Source organism: Peromyscus maniculatus, chromosome 22 (assembly GCF_049852395.1).
Source record: "Peromyscus maniculatus bairdii isolate BWxNUB_F1_BW_parent chromosome 22, HU_Pman_BW_mat_3.1, whole genome shotgun sequence".
NCBI lineage: Eukaryota > Metazoa > Chordata > Mammalia > Rodentia > Cricetidae > Peromyscus > Peromyscus maniculatus.
The window spans coordinates 39,638,912-39,656,878 of record NC_134873.1 but is presented as its reverse complement, the minus strand read 5'-3'; the positions used below and the strand labels follow the sequence as shown (position 1 = coordinate 39,656,878).

The window sequence follows — 17,967 nt, the reverse complement described above, 5'->3', positions numbered from 1 at the left end:
CTCTCGGGACATGGCTCTGTCTCTGGGGGAAGCAGGATGGAGCCCCCCACCAGCTCGGGTCATCGGTAGGTCAAGATTCTGGGGTCAAACTTGGCCAGCATCTCCACTGGGGTCCCGCACCTGTTCCTTGGTGCCGTGGGCAAAGAGATACAGTGGCTGTCCCTTTGTGAATCTGCCCATAGGCTGGCATGAGCCTCCCATCTCCACACTCACCATGCTGTTCCAGATCCTGAGGGCGAGCGTGCTGGGATCCTGGGGTGAGGACCTCTCCTGGAAGGGAATAAGGTAAGAAAGGACTCTGTCACTCGACCCTCACCCCCAGGATATGATGGCCTCTACATACTGATTGATCCATGTGGACAGGGCCATGGCCCATCCAGCTCTGTCCCCTAGTCCTTCCTTTATGAGTATAGGAGCGCTGTCTGGGGTTAGGGTTTGGAGGTCAGAGCCAGCAAGGAGAGGGTAAGTCTCCAGTTGTTCTCTATCGTTATGGAGCCTCCAAAACTGAGCTCAGAACAGGAGCAGGTGACAGGGAGACAACTCAGTTGAGGCAGTGAGGCATGGGCAGGGGGCCCTTTCCTCCTTATGAACCAGGACTTTAAACAGCAGGTGTGTCTTAGAGGTACACAATGAAGTCAACAGGCAAGAGCTGGAAGATTTTCTCCAGACACAGCCCTGAAGGCTCACGGTAGGCAGGCATGTCTCTCCCTCAGTGCTATACACTCCAGGTAGTTCCTTGACCAGTGACCTTGGAGAGGGAAATGCAGGTGGCCTCTCTCCAGGGATGGAGGTAGAGGACCCAGGCCCTGAGTTCTTAGCTCATGGGATCCCGACGTCCACTCCAGATGGATGGAATATTAGTAACAGTCCCCATTTTACAGATGTGAAACCGAGGCACGGAGATGTCAAACCACTTGCCTGAAGTCACACAGTTGGCCCATTCCAGAAGCAGGGCTTTAGGCCAGGCTATCAGCCCCAAGGCCCTGCTCTTCACTTTGGAGCTACCCTGCCTTTCAGAATCTGCCTACGTGAGGGGATGGCATGAGAAAGAGCGAGAGACTACTGTGGTATCGTCTCAGACTGTACATCTGATATTGGGTAAAGGCTGGGGATTCTCTGGAGGAGATGGGAAGAGGAGGAAGTGGGGGGGGGGCAGGGGCAGGTGTGTGGCCCAGGCTTCCTCACCATCTACTACCTATACTCACGACACCTCACATGGCTCACTCACCGAAGGCGGGTCTACCTCATAGAAGAAAGGCTGGAAAACCACTGTGAAGGACTCATGCTTGTTGAACTTGCTGGAGGCCAGGAGATCTTGCCAGGTTTCCTGAGGGAGAGAGAAGAGAGCACATACATGTTCGAGAGCCCAAACCAGCACACCAGGACCCCTCACTCAACCACCTCCACACATGATAGACAATTGTGTGCTGCTTGGAAGGCCCGTCCCCCCTTGCCTTACACTTTGGGGCTCTTGAGGACTGAAATTGAGTATTCCTTTGTCTCTGAAGCCCCAGCACTAGGGCATACGAGATAAGAGAGCCGGAGTCTCTTCTCTGGAAACTCAACAAGTGCAGGGCAAGCCCTGCATGCCAAGGAGAAGCCGCCATGGTCTCCTTGGGGGCTAAGTCTGCCATTAGATCCCACCCCCCAATCATACCAAGAGTAGACAGTGCCGCACAACTGTACTCACAACTTCGTTGAATGCGAATACTGTTAACACATGTCAGCGGGCACTGTATTTTGAGCGTTTACCAGCAAGGACAGTGGCTTTCAGCGAACACACTACACCCTATAGTTGACCTCTTTGGTCAACTAAAATGTATGGCTTCAGGAGCCGTGGCTTGCTTCCATAGAGGAACCACCTGTATGGTGTGTATGGTTGGGATTCTATGGAGGAGAGGGGAGGAGAGGAAGAAGAAGCAGGGCCAGGTATGTGGTCCAGGCTTCTTCTCCATCTGCTATCCACTCTCTCAATGCCTCACATAGCTCCATCACCGAGGTGGTTCTATCTCACAGAAGGAAGGCTGGACAGCCACACATGTAGCAGTGCCAGTAACAATGGCAGCAAAAAAAAAAAAAATTTCAGAATGAACGGGCCAAACTCTGCACTCCCACACAGGCTGCGCCTCTCCTTCCTTCTAACAGTAAGGACTCATCACAGGGAGGACCATGAGGATACCTCTCCTTGGCTCCCAGCAGTTCTGAATTCAGCCACGCCTTGCTAGAGCTAGTTAGCTCTTTGCCCCCCCCCCAACCACAGGCTCTTTGCCTCCTCCACACTCCCTGGCGCCCCGTGAGCCAGCAGCCCAGGTTTCACGTGGGCCTCACCTGATAGGTCCACTGCATGACAGCCTTGGACAGCTTCGTGGTCTCCTCCGAGCAATTGCAAAGCTCTGGTGCAGGGCTGCGGATTAAAGGGAGCCAGGCATGATTGATTATGCTGGTGGGATAGAGGTATGCAGAGGGCCTCCAACGGAGTGTGTGTGTGTGACTGGGGGTGCATTGAGTTGCTTAGGAAGAGGGGAGGGGAAGTGGCGGATTTAGAGAGTGTAGAAGAGGCAAATGGTGAGTAGGAAGGTTGGGGTGCATCTTAGTTAGGGTCACTAGTGTTGTGATTAAAGCAACTTGGGAGAGGAAGGGGTTTATTGGGCTGATGTATTTAGAATCCCAGTCCATTGAGAGAAATCAGGACAGGAACTCAAACAGGGCAGGAACCTGGAGGCAGGAGCTGATGCAGAGGCCATGAAGGGGTGCTGCTTACTGGCTTGCTCCCCATGGCTTGCTCAGCCTGCTTTCTTATAGAACCCACCAGCACAGGGATGGCACCACCCACAGTGGGCTGGGCCCTCCCCTGTCCATCACTAATTAAGAAAATGCAATACAGGCCTGCCTACAGCCCCATCTTATGGAGGCATTTTCTCAGAAAGGGTTTCCTCCTCTCAGATGATTCTAGAGGACATAAAACTAGCTAGTGTAGCTCGTCCACATGACACACAACACATCACTGTTATGCCATAACCTTTCCTTTCTTGTTCACCTCATATTAATATATCACATTATAAAACATATTACAAAATTAAAAGTGTCACAGTCTTTACAAATTCAAACACTTCAAAATTCAGTCTCCTAAAAAAAAAAAAATCCAAAGTCTCCTTTAAAACACAAAGCCTCTATAAAACTCCAAAATCTCTTTAAAAGTTCAAAGTCTCTCAACTGTGGGTTCCTGTAAAATCAAAACAAGTTAAATACTTTCTTACTTCAAGGGGGACGAACCAGGCAGGGCACAGTAACACTCTGAACAGAGCCAAGCCACACTCGCTGTATAAATAACTCAGTCTCCAAAGTCTGGGATCCACTCAATTGTCTGGGGTCCTTCAAAGGGCCTGGGTTATTTATCCAGCTCTGCCCTCTGCAGTACATATGGATCATCCCCTAAGCTCAGACCGGCTCCACTCCAAAGCCTGCTGTCCTTGGCATCTCCAAAATTCTGGGGTCGCCTGCTGCAGCTGGGCTGCCCTTTCACCGATAACCTCTCCTCTTCTAGGCTCTTCTTCAGGGACTCCATCCTCCCATACAGTGCCAAACTCTAGCTGTTCTCCATGACCCCTTCATGCCTTCAAAACTAGTACCACCTGGGTGACTCTTCACACTACCAAGTCCGGCTGCCAGCACAAGGTACAACCTCGGCCGCCTCTGGAACACAGTTTCTGTGTGCTCTCAAGCAACACTCCCCAGAAGATTCCACCTCAATGCTGCTGCTCTCTTTCTTAATCACCGCTCATTTCTCAGCTCCAGCTGATCAGCATCAATTGTCCAAGCAAGGCAAAGATTTCACTTTAGTTTCACACAACACTTCTGGGATCTTGTTCATCACAGCTGATTCTCCAGCCCCAGCTGACCAGCACCACGGATTTCTTAATTCAAAATATGCAATGGCCCCCGATGGTGTGTCTTTAAGTGATTCTCAAACTTCCTTTTGAAACGTCACAAGCCAGACCTCTGACATCTGCCCGGCTCTCAGGTTCATCCTCCAAGTTCTCATAATGCGCTAACCTTTGGACACTGAATGGCTTTTCTAATCCAAGGTACCACAGTGTTCCCACAGCTCCTCACCCCAAAACAACATGGTCGGGTCTATCACAGGACTATCCCCACAAACCTGGTACCAATTTCTCTCGGGGTTATTACTACTGTGGAAACACCCTGACTAAAAGCAACTTGAGGAGAAAAAGGACTTATTTGGCTTACAAATCCTGAATCAGTCCACTGAGGGAAGTCAGGGCAGGAACTCAACCAGGGCAGGAACCTGGAGGCAGGAGCTGATGCAGAGGCCATGGAGGAGTGCTGCTTACCGGCTTGCTCCTCATGGCTTGCTCAGCCTGCTTTCTTATAGAACCCAGGACCACCAGCCCAGGGATGGCCCCACCCACCATGGGCTGGGCCCTCCCCCATCCATCACTAATTAAGAAGATGCCCTACAGGCTTGCCTGCAGCCTGATCTTATGGAGGCATTTTCTCAGTTAGGGCTCCCTCCTCTCAGATGACTCTAGCTTGTGTCAAGTTGACACAAATCCACAAATCGCCAGCTCACGATAGAAGGCACCCCACGGAGCCCTTGTTCACAGGGTCAGGATATGCTATGAAGATGTTCTTCCTTTCCCTTCCACGTGCTCCCTGCCTAGTCTCCTTTTACCTTCCTTCCCCTTGAGACCCCCTCTTCCTTTCCCAGCTGTTCTCATGCTGACTTTTTTCATATGAACCTCTTATTCAGCATCAAATACCAGATTCTGAAGATAAAACAAAAAATCCTCTGAGAAATTTCAGAAATACACGAGAACCAAGTTCTGAAGCATTAAAATATATTTAGGTTATTTTTTTTATTCCTAGTCACTAATCCTTCTTGTGACAGAGATCTTTTGCCAAACTCGCACGGGTTTGTGGTTGTTTTGTTTAAGACTGTCTCTCACTTAGAAGCTGGGCTTGCTTCCAACTTGCTGCACACAGCTTTGCCCTTCTGACCCTCCTCTCTATCTCCAAGGGCAGCATCTACTGATGTGAATCACCACGCCTAGGTTTTATGCAGTGCTGCAGACCGGACCCTGAGTGCTAGGCAAGCACTCTGCCAGCTGTGGTTTAAACGCTCAAATCAGTTGGGGTGGGGGTGGGGCTCGGCCACTGCATCAACCAAATTAAATATTACAACATCCCACTGACTCTGCCCCTCACTATATGTGAGTGAGACAGCTACTGAAGTCCCCAGGCTCCATGCGTGGGTCTCCCCAGGACATCGATGTACATGGACAGCCTGTGCAGTACCAGCATATAACAACCACAACCACACACAAGAGATGATGCCTCTTCTGCCTCTATTTTTTGTTTTCTTTTTACCTGAACCCAGTCTCTTGATGCTGATGAGACATGGCCAAAACCTCAGAGAGATCCACCAAATTCACAAATGCTCTGGGCACCTAGGGGTTACAAAGAGACGTAAGAGATAGGAAGGGACACGAGCATTTTGCCGGGCGCTGCCTTGGCTGTCTCTGGGCTCTCTGCTACCCTGTGGGTCTCGTTTGGGGGCCACCCTCTTAGAGGGTTTGGATGAGGCTGGTCCAAAGCCGTCACCCCTCCAGCTGTGCATCTTAGAACTGCAGCTGCCTGCCGCTCTCTCTGGTGGTCAGTGCAGCCCCCATCCTGGGCCCAGGGGGAGGTGAGCCACAGCCCCATTCTTGGGTGCTCAGAACCTGCGGCTTCTAGAAGGGCCAGCCTCAGTCAGAAAGCAAGGACACTGAGGTGAGTGATGGGGGTCCTTTTTTTTTTTTTTTTTTTTTTTTACAGCTGAGAAGATGGGGTCCTTCGAGCTTTCTATGTCTCAGGGTCTCACACAGAAGTCCATTTACCCCACTCCCGCAAGCCCCGCTGGGAGCCAGTCCAATCCCACCTCAGCTTCCCTGGAGAAGCGCTTCAGGGGGCACCCAAAATGATGCTTGCCTCATGTTCCACTTCCCAGGGCCCCAGGGGCTGGGGAGCCACCACCTCACCTCTCGGTGCAGGTAATCCAGTATCTCACACAGCTTTTTCATGCGCCTCATCAAATGGCTTTTCTGTGAGAGAAGAACCAGGCTGAGCAGGGGTGGCAACAGGGAGGGCGTGAGGCCCAGGGACCCAGACTCAGGCGAGCCCACAGAGACAGGGACCAGTGCCTCATGGAGATCGTGCTTCCTTCCCTACAAGGGTGGAATCCCGGAGCCGGAGCCGTGCCATTTTGGTTTGGGCTCTGGGTCCAGCCTCTATTTCTCTAACCCATCCTCCACCAGAGAGACAGTCAACCTCTCACGAGGGAGGCGTTTACCCACAAGCCCAAGGTTGGAACATGAGGAGAAACCCTGTGGTGACTCTGATGCTCCCGGTGAAGGGTGGGACACATTCCCGAGGGCTGAGGGAGTGGCTTTTATCCGAAGAAAATCAAATCTGAAGAGGGAACATCACCAGCCTGGATTTAAGGACCTAGACAGATCTCAAGACTTCCAAAAGGGGACCTGGCAAGATCGCTCAGTGAGTAAAAGGTTTCTGTCATCAAGCCTGGCGGCCTGTTTGACTGTTCTGTGACCTCCGCACATCATGGTATATATCACACGCGCGTGCGCACATACACACACACACACACACACACACACACACACACACACACACACGCACACGCACACACGCACACACGCGCGTGCGCACACACACACACACACACACACACACACACTATGTAATCAACAAGATTAAAAAAGAAAGAAAGAACAAAGGAAAAGGATGGACCAATGAGATGGCTCTTTGGATAAAGGCGCTTGCTGCTAAAGCCTAAAGACACAAGTTCAACTCCCTGAACCCTCATGATGGAAGGAGAAAACTGACAGGTCCTCTGATCTCCACATACACACCATGTCATCTTGTGTACACACACACACACACACACACACACACACACACACACACACACACGTATACAAAATAAACAAATTATAGTAAATGTTTTAAAACCCCAAACTTCCACAGGGCACAGGCCAAATATCCCTGATCAGAGACGTCTGGGACGGAAGTGTTTCTGGTTTTGGAGTCTTTCAGATGAGGGGATATTTGCATGGACTTTACCAACTGAGCATTTATTATCTGCAAATCTCGAATCTGAAAATGCTCAAAATTTTTGGATTTTTGGATTCCTGATCAGAAATTGAAGCTTGGCTCTTTGCCAGATCCCTCCTTCTCATACCCCACCCCAATTCTCCCCTGTGCTACTTTTGCCTTGAGTAAGAGACAGGGTCCCAGACAGAGGGCTGAGGTGGCCTCATTACTGGAGTGTACAAACCCAGCCCCTGTCCCTCACCAGTGCAGCCCTCTCCGCCTCTTCGCGGGTTTTAAAATAAGCAAGCGAGAGCACCTCTAAATTTGACCCCTGCTTATCACTTCAGTGCGGGGAAACGAATAAAAAGTACAAGAAGACAGACTCCTCAGCTGGCTGCCGACTCGCTGTCCCCTGAAGCAAGGTGGCTCCGACAGCCAGGAAAGGGAGGGCAGGAAGCTGTGCCATTACCTGGGGGGACAGGGGCTGGGACTCTAGAGACAGCTGCCAATCACCAGATGGGGGTTGCAGGGAGGGCCGCCTGCCGCCCACAGCCTAGGAAAAAGGGCCCATCCCTGTCTCTCCTCCTCCTAGGCGAGAGGCTGCCAGAGGCCAGGCCAGCCCGTCTGTTGCAATGGCCAGTGATAAGCATTGTCTGGATTCTTCTGAGCATGGCACTTCCCACCCCTGAAGAACCTGGGTCCAGAAGCATCCCTGCTGCTCATCTGTAGCTCATTCAGGACATCCACCCTCCCTAGGGGATGTGGAGGACATGGTCCCCCCCCCTGCCCCCGAGTGTGAATCTTGCTTTAGAAACCCCTGGGTCAAGGGTTTGTCTGTAGCTATTTGGGGAATCCAGGCTCACCCCGTCATCCCAGGATGGTTGTCACTCGGCTCAACAACTGTCCCTGTTTCCAAGTGGGAGACATATACCTATAACAACTAGTCTAGACATTTGTCTTCAAACTCCTTGGACCATGACGCAGTCTGTCATGTGCTTCCCATGGCGATCCAGTGCAGGTGCCCAGAACAAAGAAAGCACAGACTTCCTCAGTCCATAGCCCCCAACTTCATGCAATGAACTAGAATATTCTATAGTTCATTCTATTCTGTTTCCTTCTCCTCAGTTCTGCAGTTTTGCTGCAAGCTTTCTGACTAGCTCGTGAGGACTCACTAATGTACCAGCACCCATGACCTCAAAGCCTAGAAAACCACTTTTACACGTTTCAAATACTAAGAAACTTGAGGGAGATAAGCGGCTGCCAGTAAGCCAACGCCGAAGCACGAGGTGGCCGAATTCACACTGCGGAGTGACTCGCTCAGCAAGACGAGGTCTCTGTAGGTATCAACATGACAGGGTCTTGAAAATATGTGCTTGATGAAAGGCACACAGTGCACACCTATATATAAATGTCCCGCTGAATCCATTCATTATGGACACTGAATATATTTTAATAAAAAAATAAAGAGTATTAAAAGTAAAAAAAAAAGACTTGTGTATTACTTGTGGAACTAAAAATTAGTAAAAAAAAAGTCACATAAATGGGACACATATACTCAGAATGCATCATGTATTCAATAATGCTTGAAGGGACAGATACATTAAAGGCAAGGAATCACGTACGCTTGCTTGGCTGCAGGTTAGAGTGCAGAGAAGAAATTGTGAATGAGTGTAAGCATCTGTGAATGCACACTTATACATTAAAAAACCAAAACCAAATGCCAGCCTGAGCAAACTCATCGCAGATATGCTAACATGAGTCTGAGTCTGCACGGAAGAGGGATAATTTGCATATGGGTATGATAATGGGTGAGTAGCTGAAGAGTAATGAGTGCCTATACAGAGGAATGCAGCAGTGTCTAAATGCATGCTTGAATATTCCCGTGCAAGGATACATAATTCATGAGTTAATGTTCACATGCACAATGACCCCAGAGAGAACAAGCAAGTGTGTAAATTTCACTTGGCACAGGTGGGCAGAAACTTTCATCATCTGTACAGAATACACTCAGAAAGCTGAGGGCTGGCTAGGGAAGGGGGATCTTTACCACGATTCTCCTAGGGTTCCACAGCACCAAGAAAGGGGAACTTCGGTAGTGGCCCAGGGATCAGGGCAAGTTCGTGGGATTCGGAAGAAGGGATGCGGCAGGGGAGGGGCATATCAAGAAAGTTAGCCAGGCCTGAGCCATGGCCTGACAGAGATCCTGGGAGCCGGGCTAAGGGGTCAGTAGGCAACTGACCACGGTAATTGACAGAGATAGCCCGGTGGCAGCTAGACTTTAGACCACTGAAGAAGAATCTGTATGGCATTTGTATTGCCACAGCCTATGGCCCCAGCCACCCCTAACACTTTCAGCCGATTGGAATTGGTCTTCAATAAATACTGAAGTCACAATATAATCACCTACACAAATATTAACTGAAACTACACGTTTTTGTTCCCAGGAAAGCCAATGAGCCTGAACAATAAAATCCACAGGTTGTTTGCCTTTAGGTAGACACTAGCCTTCTCGCCCAAGCTGGAACTCATAGGTTTAGGGTGAGGCAAGTGTATGCATCCTACACTATTCTGTAAATCCAGCACTCATGTGAAGGCGGATGAACAGAGGCAAAACAAATCTTAACTAAGAAGCTGATTCTCCTCAGGTCCAGAAAGATCATTAACTCAGTTTATCTAAGTCTGAATTTCTTTCCTAATATGAGAGATTGGTAGGTATAAAAATCGCTAGTAGAGCTGGAGTCTCAGATTTTTTTTTTAGAGGAGAGAGGCTCTTTATATGTGACTGGTGGTAGTGTGAATTAGTGAATTAATGAAAAGCAGTAGAGTATTTCCTCTAAAAATGCAGAACAGAAGTACCATATGACCCAGTCACATTACTCTTTAGAGTCCCAAAGGATCCTCAGTCACGATACATTAATGACATCAATACACTCATGCTTCTCACGGCACTGCTATGGAACCAGCCCAGGAGCCCACCACAGATGAATGGATGATGTGGTATATCGACACAGTGGAGTACTATACATCCACGAAGAAGGATAAAATTGTGTCATTCCCAGGACCTAGAAAGCATAGGTAAGCAAGATAGCCAAACCCAGAAATACAAACACACGTTTCTCGCCTATGTAGAATCTACGTTTTTCTTTAAGGCATGGAAGTAGAAGGGCATTGTGTGATATTTTATTCACATTCTGACAATAATGTTTGCTTTGAGACAGAGGGCAAAGCTAGCTACTAGCTGACCAAAATTAACCATAGAGGTTTTGGAGGACTGAGGACTGAGAGATAGGAAGTAGCAGAGCAGAGCTTAGAGGAGGTCTCAGCCCTTTTGGATGGAGGAATGAAAGAGACAGGGGTCACTGGTCACTTCGCCTCTTCTGTGATCATTCAGGTTCTTACTCCCATGTCTGACTCCCGAGTTTTTATTGATAAAGAATAATTAGATAAACACTTCAGAAGGGGAACTGTTTGGCAAGATGGGGAGGGGAAGGAGAGAGGGGAAGGGGTGGGGTGGGGTAATAATGAAAGTACATTCTATACATGTATGAAAACACCACAAGACCCATTGTTTTGGACAATGCATATAACAATAAATTTTCTCTTACAAATTTAAAATTCCAAATTTAAAAGCATTCTTGGCACTTGTGACTGTTATAAATGCGCAATGTTAGGCACACACTCATGACGGCATTTAATCCCACTCAAATCATAACACACAAAAAATGACTGAGATGGTCAATTTTATGTTCTGCGCATGCTCTCACACTAAAATACAGGAGGAAGAAAAGCAAATGCGTATGGTTTTGTTTGTTTTCTTGAGAAGCCGTCTGTCCATCCATCTGTCCATCTGTCCGTCCGTCCATCCACCCACCCACCTGACGCACTCATCTACTGGTCCTAGTTCTGAAATAGGAGCCACATTCCCCAGCTCAGCAGACAGTGCTCAGGCAGGGTTGGCCCCTTCTCCCCCACACCAACAATCCCCCTGCCTCCCAGCCTGCAGCTTACCTCCTCAGCAGAGGGACACAGGTGACACTGGCCTGCGTTACCGAAGAAGACCGTGATGAGTTTCCAGTCCTTCTCGAAGTCAAGTTGCTGAAACACAACAGCAAAGGGACAGGGTAAGAGCTGGGCCGGGAGTCTGTCTGTCCATCTTTCTCAATCTCACACACCAGCTTCCTTAAATCACTGTTCGGGGTTTGTTTTTGTTAGCCTCAAACATCTGATCCTCCTGCCTCTGCCCTTGAGTACTAGGATTATTGGCATGAGTTACCACTGGCTTGGGCATTTGTTCTCTCTAATTTTCATTTGTTTGTTTGTTTGTTTGTTTTGGCAAAAGTAGTACTTGGTGGTCTAATGTGGAATAATTGTTCTAGAAGGCAATTTGGACCTGGCTGTATTAAGGAGCATACCTTGTTAAAAAGTTGTTGTTATTGTTGTTTTCAATATCAGACTGAACCTAGGGTCCTGTGTATGCTAAGTAAGTACTCTACCACTGAGCTACACACACCCTCTTTTTATTTTAACATAGTTTCACAAAACTTCCAAGGCTGGCCTTTACTCTGTAACCAGGCAGGCTTTGAACTTGCGATCCTCCTGCCTCAGTCTCCCAAGTAGCTATGATTACAGGCCCGCACCACCAGGTCCAGTTCTCAAGGGGTATGTCAAAGAAAGAAGGACCATACAAGATTTAGCTACAGTGAACGATGCCTTGTTGGTAGGAATGAAAACCAGCCAACAGCATAAATATCTGAAGTATTTTATTGTGTAAACTATGCCACGTTCATGTAAATGAACCACTACGTGGCTGTTGAAATGATAAAGGAAACTGTAATTAATATCACCAGAAAAACTGAGAAAAGTAGATTACAAAAAGCTTATCTATCCAGTAACACCCCATTTTATACAGATACATGTAATTAGAAAAAAAATGTCGAAGGGAATACATACAAAGTCATTATTAGTAATTATCTTTGGATATGAGCCTTAAAGTGGCTTTAATATTACATTTGCTCTCTGACTTTTCTCTCGTGAACATATTACTTGGAAACAAAGCAATCTTGTTTTCTAAGGTAGCTTTGGGTAGCCGGGGAACACTGTGAACTTGCTTTTTAGGGTTTAGCGCTAACTGACTTCGTGAACTTGGCCTTGTCTCATGGCATCTTGAAATTCTAGTTTGTTCATCTTTAAAATTACAGGGTTGGATTCAGGACCACCCAGCTATTATGCAGAACAATTACATTCTTATTATCATTATGATAGCTAACCACTGCCAGCGAGACTGGATTTATTTATTTATTTATTTATTTTTTTTTTTTTGAGACCAAGTCTAACTCTGTAGTTCAGACTGGTCCCAGATTGCCTAAGATTTGCCTCCTTTGGCCTGCTGAGTGCTGGTAATATGGATGTAAGCCAACACCCCTGGCTTGGACAGGATTCAGAATGGCCTAGGAGATACACCTTTCTGCTTGCTTCTGAGTGCAACCCCAGAGGCTTGAGGAGGGAAGAGCCACCCTAAATATGGTTAGCACTGTCCTGTGGGCTAGAGGCCTAGACTGAATAAAAAAGGAAGAAGGGGTTGGGGATTTAGCTCAGTGATAGAGCGCTTGCCTAGAAAGTACAAGGCCCTGGATTCAGTCCTCAGCTCTGGGGGAAAAAAAAGAAGGAAGAGAAAGCCAGAGGGGACCAGCATTCATCTCTCTTTGCCTCCCGCCTGGGGGACACATTGTAACCCGATGTCCCATGCCCTGCCTTCCCCGCCATGCGGGACTGCATTCCCACACACCATGTGCCAAAATAAGTTCTTTCCCGAGCTGTTTCTTGCCAGGTCATTTGGTCCGTGTGTGTGTGTGTGTGTGTGTGTGTGTGTGTGTGTGTGTGTGTGTGTGTGTGTGTGTGTGCGCGCACATGCATTTGTGTAGGATAGAGATGGATGTTAGGTATCTTCCTCAACCACTCTATTTTTTTTTCTGAGACAGCATCTCTTGCTGAACCCAGTGCTCTCAAATTTGGCTAGACTGACTGGCTGGTCAGCGTGACCCAGGGATCCTCCTTGTCCCCTCCCTCCCCAGTGCTGGGACTCCAGGCACATACCATTCTGCCTGGTTATTACGTGGGTGCTGGGAATTGAACCCAGGTCCGCAAGCTTGCACAACAAGCATTCTCCTGCCTGAGCCGTCTCCCCAGCACTGAGGTAATTATTTGTGACAACCATCATTGCTACAATGGCAATGATAACTGCCGGCTTTTATTGAGTGTCAACTGCACCAGGCACATTCAACATATCATCCAATCCTCTATAAACCCTGTGCGTCAGGTTCTCTCACTGCTCCGTTTCTTCAATAGGGAAATCAAGTTTAGGGGAGGCTGGATGCCTTACCCAGAATCACACAGTGATAAGCAGAAAGTCCAGGTCACTTCCAAGCTAATCTCTCTCTCTCCGGAACCTAACCCCCTCCCTATGTGAAAGGTCACTCAGTCCATCTGCTAACTTTCTGCGGTTCCACACAGAAAATCATTCTGAATAGACCTCCTCATTCTTTTCTCTAGTGACCTTCGGGGTATTGTGGTAGAAGGGATACTTTCTAAGAGGCCAGGACCCCTGAGGTGTGCTCACGGCAAGCTGGCACCAGGGTCATCCACTCTGTGTCTTGGTGCCAACCTGGACGTCCCGCCCATGCCAGGGTTAAAAAAGCCTCTTACCGGGTTCTCTTTCAAATGTCTCACCAGCTCTTTAGCCTGAATCCACAAGTCTCTGTGCAGAGGCAGGGGAGCAGAAAGAACAATCAATGAAATATATTTTTGAGAGTGAAGAAGCTGACCCCACCCCCACCCTAGCACAGATGTCAGTTTCTGAGCTGGAGATTACCCTGAACCACCCTGGCTTCTGAGGGGCAGACTTGACCTGGCTTTTATTTATTTATTTATTTATTTATTTATTTATTTATTTATTTATTTATTTGAGACAGGGTTTCTCTGTGTAGCTTTGCACCTTTCCTGGATCTTGTTCTGTAGACCAGGCTGGCCTCGAACTCACAGAGATCCACCTGCCTCTGCCTCCCAAGTGCTGGGATTAAAGGTATGTGCCACCACCACCCACCTGGCTCTTGACCTGGCTTTTAAAGCCAACTGCCACCAGCAGAGGGAAGGTAATTGGGCACGGATTTAATAGAGACCTCTATTTTAAACCTCTCTGACAGTTGGCAGTCCCCCCTCAAGTCCCTCCATAACCCAGGCCTAGCAAGAGTTCAGGACACCGGAGAGGGCCAAGAATGTGACTTACTCAGCAGTGCCGTGGGCTGCAACACTCTTCCCAGGAGAGCACACGGGCATCAGAACAGAAGGGTTAAAGTGTCTGATGATATCTGAAAGGACTGAAGAGAGAGCCAGGGGTCACCTCTAAAGATGAAAGACCCCCTGAAGTGACCGCATCGCTGGCCCCCATCGCTGTGACCATGCTGTGGGGTCACCCCCCGAGGCAGACCCTGGAAAGCGCACGGAGCTAAGCTGAGCATCTGTCTAGGTGGGCCAGGCCCAAGGTTGAGTGCTCTCTCCAGGCATTCTCTCATTTACTCCCGGGGAAAACGGAGATAGAGACATCAAGCCGGCTGTGTCGGGTCCCTCAGCTGACAGGAGCTACTGGGATGAGAACCAGAGCTCTGGGCTGCTCCTCGTGAGTGACAGCGGGGTAGGAAAGCTCCGGGGAACGCGCAGAGAACATGTCGCCAAGCTGACAGCCAGAGGGACCGCTAAAAATAGTGCTGTCAGGAGTATTTAAGTGGTGTCTTGCTCCTGAGAGAGGAGAGGGCAGAGCAGGGAGGGAGGGCGGCAGAGGAGAAATGTCTCCCTCCACTCCCTTTGCTTTGTGTCTGATCCCAAGAGCCTCAGGGTCTATGGAAGCAGGATCCAGGGGGCTGCAGGAGAGTTCTGTATGGGGAACACACTCTGCAAATGACAGGCAGAGAGAGAGAGAGAGAGAGAGAGAGAGAGAGAGAGAGAGAGAGAGAGAGAGAGCGAGAGCGCTGCAGGTCGGGGAACTGGTTGCTTGGCTTCATGACCTCAGGTGGCCACCTAGTTCATATGCGATTTGGCTTTTGCCATCGTTAACCCAGACACACAAGTCTAGTTTTCTCAGCTGTGACAAGTTTGCAGGATCCCAGGGCCATGGGTGGGAAGCGCAGAGCTTTGGACTCAGTTCAACATGGTAAGAATGGCATGCATGTGTGAGTGTGGGGACCACTCCATTCCCCACGGGAGGGGAGCTGCTAAAGGTCTATGCAAATACATGAATACTAAGTCACGGTAATAAGTCATTGGAAGAACTGCTTTCAAAAGTACAAGTGCTCAAACTGGACCGTAAGACTTTTCACAAAACTTTTTCTATCATTTTTTTTTCTCAGCTGCTGGTTTCTAGTCTATTGTTATTTAGTCTTTCTCTTGGGGTTTCATGATGGTGGGGGGCGGTACAAAAGGCAAGGCTGGGGGATAGATGCCCTTAGTTTCCAGGGACCCTACTACTTACTGCACATACAACCTTGGAAACGTCCATTTATCTCCTCAACACTCAGTTTTAAATCTACAAAAGGTGTGGAGGTCACTAGAGTGCTCTAAAACTCCGGGGCAGAGGATAGGAGGGTTGAGCCCGGACCAACCCCATCACACACTGAATGGGTCCGGACATCTCTGGAACACTTTCTCTGTGCAACTCCTGCCATGGCTGTCAGGGAAGCTTTCAGCCTTGGCACTGATTTAATAAAGACCCCGACTCAGGGTGCCCTCAGCTTTTGACGTTCTGATGCTGAGGGTTTCAGATGCAATCTTTCCCTTCCCTGACATTCCCGCCACCACCGCCGCCCTCTGCCCAGCTGGGATTCCTGATCACTGTGTGCCTAAAAGGGGTGATTCAGCTTGGCAGGGGGAGGAGGGAAATGGAGGCAAATGAGAAGCCCGGAAAACCAGCGGAGTGGTATTGGAGGCTCCGGGGTCCAGAGTACATCCCCAGGCAATCCCAAATGGACCACTTCATTTCTCTCCTACCATTTGAATGGCAAGACGTCCGTCCGGGCCTGGGCACGGCTGTGACAGCCACCAGGTCAGTGAGCACACTGACTCCTGCCTGGGAGACCTTCCTACCACCCTGACCCTCACTAGCCCCTCACCTGTCAATCAGGTGACAGGAGGGCTGGAGGGTGGCCTCAGCCTTCCTTGCTGGGTCATGAGCAAAGGAGGGACAGGATCCTCATCTCTGTCCTTTCTGAGAACCTAATACATCGCAAGCCCTTTGTGCCAATGCCCAGGCTCAGCTGACAGGGGACCACCGACCACCCACCATCCCCCACCCCCACCCCCCCACCCCATCCCCCATCCCCCATCCCCCATCAGTGCAGCGGGGGTGGCAGCTCAGCCTAGCATCCGGATGGTCAGCTCATCTCACAAGCAGCAAGCATGGGACACTCTACCCAGCCTAGCTCAGGAGCATCAAGGGACTCGCCGTTTTAGGATAACTTCATAGAGTCACAAAGGTCCTCCAGCATCAAAGGAAGAAACCGAGGTCACAGAGAGTGGATTCATTAGCACATGTGTATAGAAAGAAAGGAAGAAAGAAAGGAAGAAAGAAAGAAAGAAAGAAAGAAAGAAAGAAAGAAAGAAAGAAAGAAAGAAAGAGAGAAAGAGAAAGAAAGAAAAGAAAAGAAAAGAAAAGAAAAGAAAAGAAAAGAAAAGAAAAGAAAAGAAAAGAAAAGAAAAGAAAAGAAAAAAGAAGCCAACATGTTAATCACAATTACTTCCTTTTATTTCCTCCACTTCATTTTCTGGAGCCTAGGATATGTTTTTACAGCCAGTGGGAGAGAGATTATAGACTGCGGTTTTATTTTACAAATAGGTGGAAAATTAGACTTAGGTCTTCCCCTTGGGCAGGAGGAAGGACCCAAGTAAGTGCTGTGAATCCATCTCTGAGGTCCCAGAGGAGCTAGAACCCACGAGGCTTTGGTCCAGTCACCCCAGTCCCTCCCTCTTTCCTAGCCCTGCATCCTAACCCATCCATCTCTCACGATTTCTATTCAGGACGTGTGACCTGCCATTCCCCGCCTTCCTAGCCTGATGTCCTCCTTTCCCAGGCACCGGTGACAAAGCGACCAATACAATGCATCTTCGCCATTAACACAATGTCTGCTGTGTCGCAGGTTGGGGACAATCTGGCTCGAAACCCAGGACTCACCTGTCATGACCTCCAGGCACATCTGCTGTGGTTTGTCCTCCATGCTGTAAGAGGCGAGCACGAAAGGATCAGACTGCACTGGTCATCCATGGGAGCCCTGTCCTTGGCCATCGTAGGCCATTCCTAACAAGCTTTCAGCCTACCCTTGCTCTGCAGTTAGTAAGGGGCAAACAGCTCCCTCTGGACCCTCTTCCCAAGCTCTCCAGTCCTGCCCAAAGCTGAAGGGGACCCTGAATCCAGCGCAAAATGACTCTGGTCCAAACCCTGCAAGGTCACCCAAGAGCAGAAGGAAGAGGCCTTGTGGCAGACATGGGCACTCCATCTTTTTGGCCTCTCCCACTTCCCATCCACCCAGAGGAGTCACGGGGAGTCAAAGGTTCTGGATGGGTGCTAGGAGGCTGGGAGCTGGTTCCGGTCACTGCTCTGTCCCTAAGCCTCAAGCAAAGTCTTTAAACTCTCTGGTCCTTGGTGTCACCCATCAATCTAGCAAGAAGTTAGAGGAGAACATGTGTGGGGCATCCCTGCTAGCTCCGTGTTCCAGAATACGGGTACCTTTGAGTTTTCTCCATGTTGACCACGCCAGAGTCTGGAGGCTGGAAGAGACACTTGGTGTGAGTCAGCCATAGGAAGCCAGCGGGGAA

The 17,967-nt window shown here is 49.1% G+C and overlaps 1 protein-coding gene across 1 annotated transcript in view; it reads right to left on the bottom strand.

The window, feature by feature from the left end:
- The window catches only part of Plb1 (phospholipase B1), a 121,104-nt gene that overhangs the window by 83,145 nt on the left and 19,992 nt on the right, over window positions 1-17,967 (bottom strand). Inside the window, exons 5-14 of the mRNA XM_006984819.4 lie at window positions 17,879-17,919; window positions 17,327-17,370; window positions 14,393-14,483; window positions 13,813-13,864; window positions 11,119-11,205; window positions 6,039-6,101; window positions 5,389-5,468; window positions 2,329-2,404; window positions 1,229-1,327; window positions 214-270 (exon numbers count right to left, since the gene is read on the bottom strand). Of these exons, the coding sequence (XP_006984881.3) occupies window positions 214-270; window positions 1,229-1,327; window positions 2,329-2,404; window positions 5,389-5,468; window positions 6,039-6,101; window positions 11,119-11,205; window positions 13,813-13,864; window positions 14,393-14,483; window positions 17,327-17,370; window positions 17,879-17,919 (690 nt within the window). The remainder of the gene's footprint in view (window positions 1-213; window positions 271-1,228; window positions 1,328-2,328; window positions 2,405-5,388; window positions 5,469-6,038; window positions 6,102-11,118; window positions 11,206-13,812; window positions 13,865-14,392; window positions 14,484-17,326; window positions 17,371-17,878; window positions 17,920-17,967) is intronic.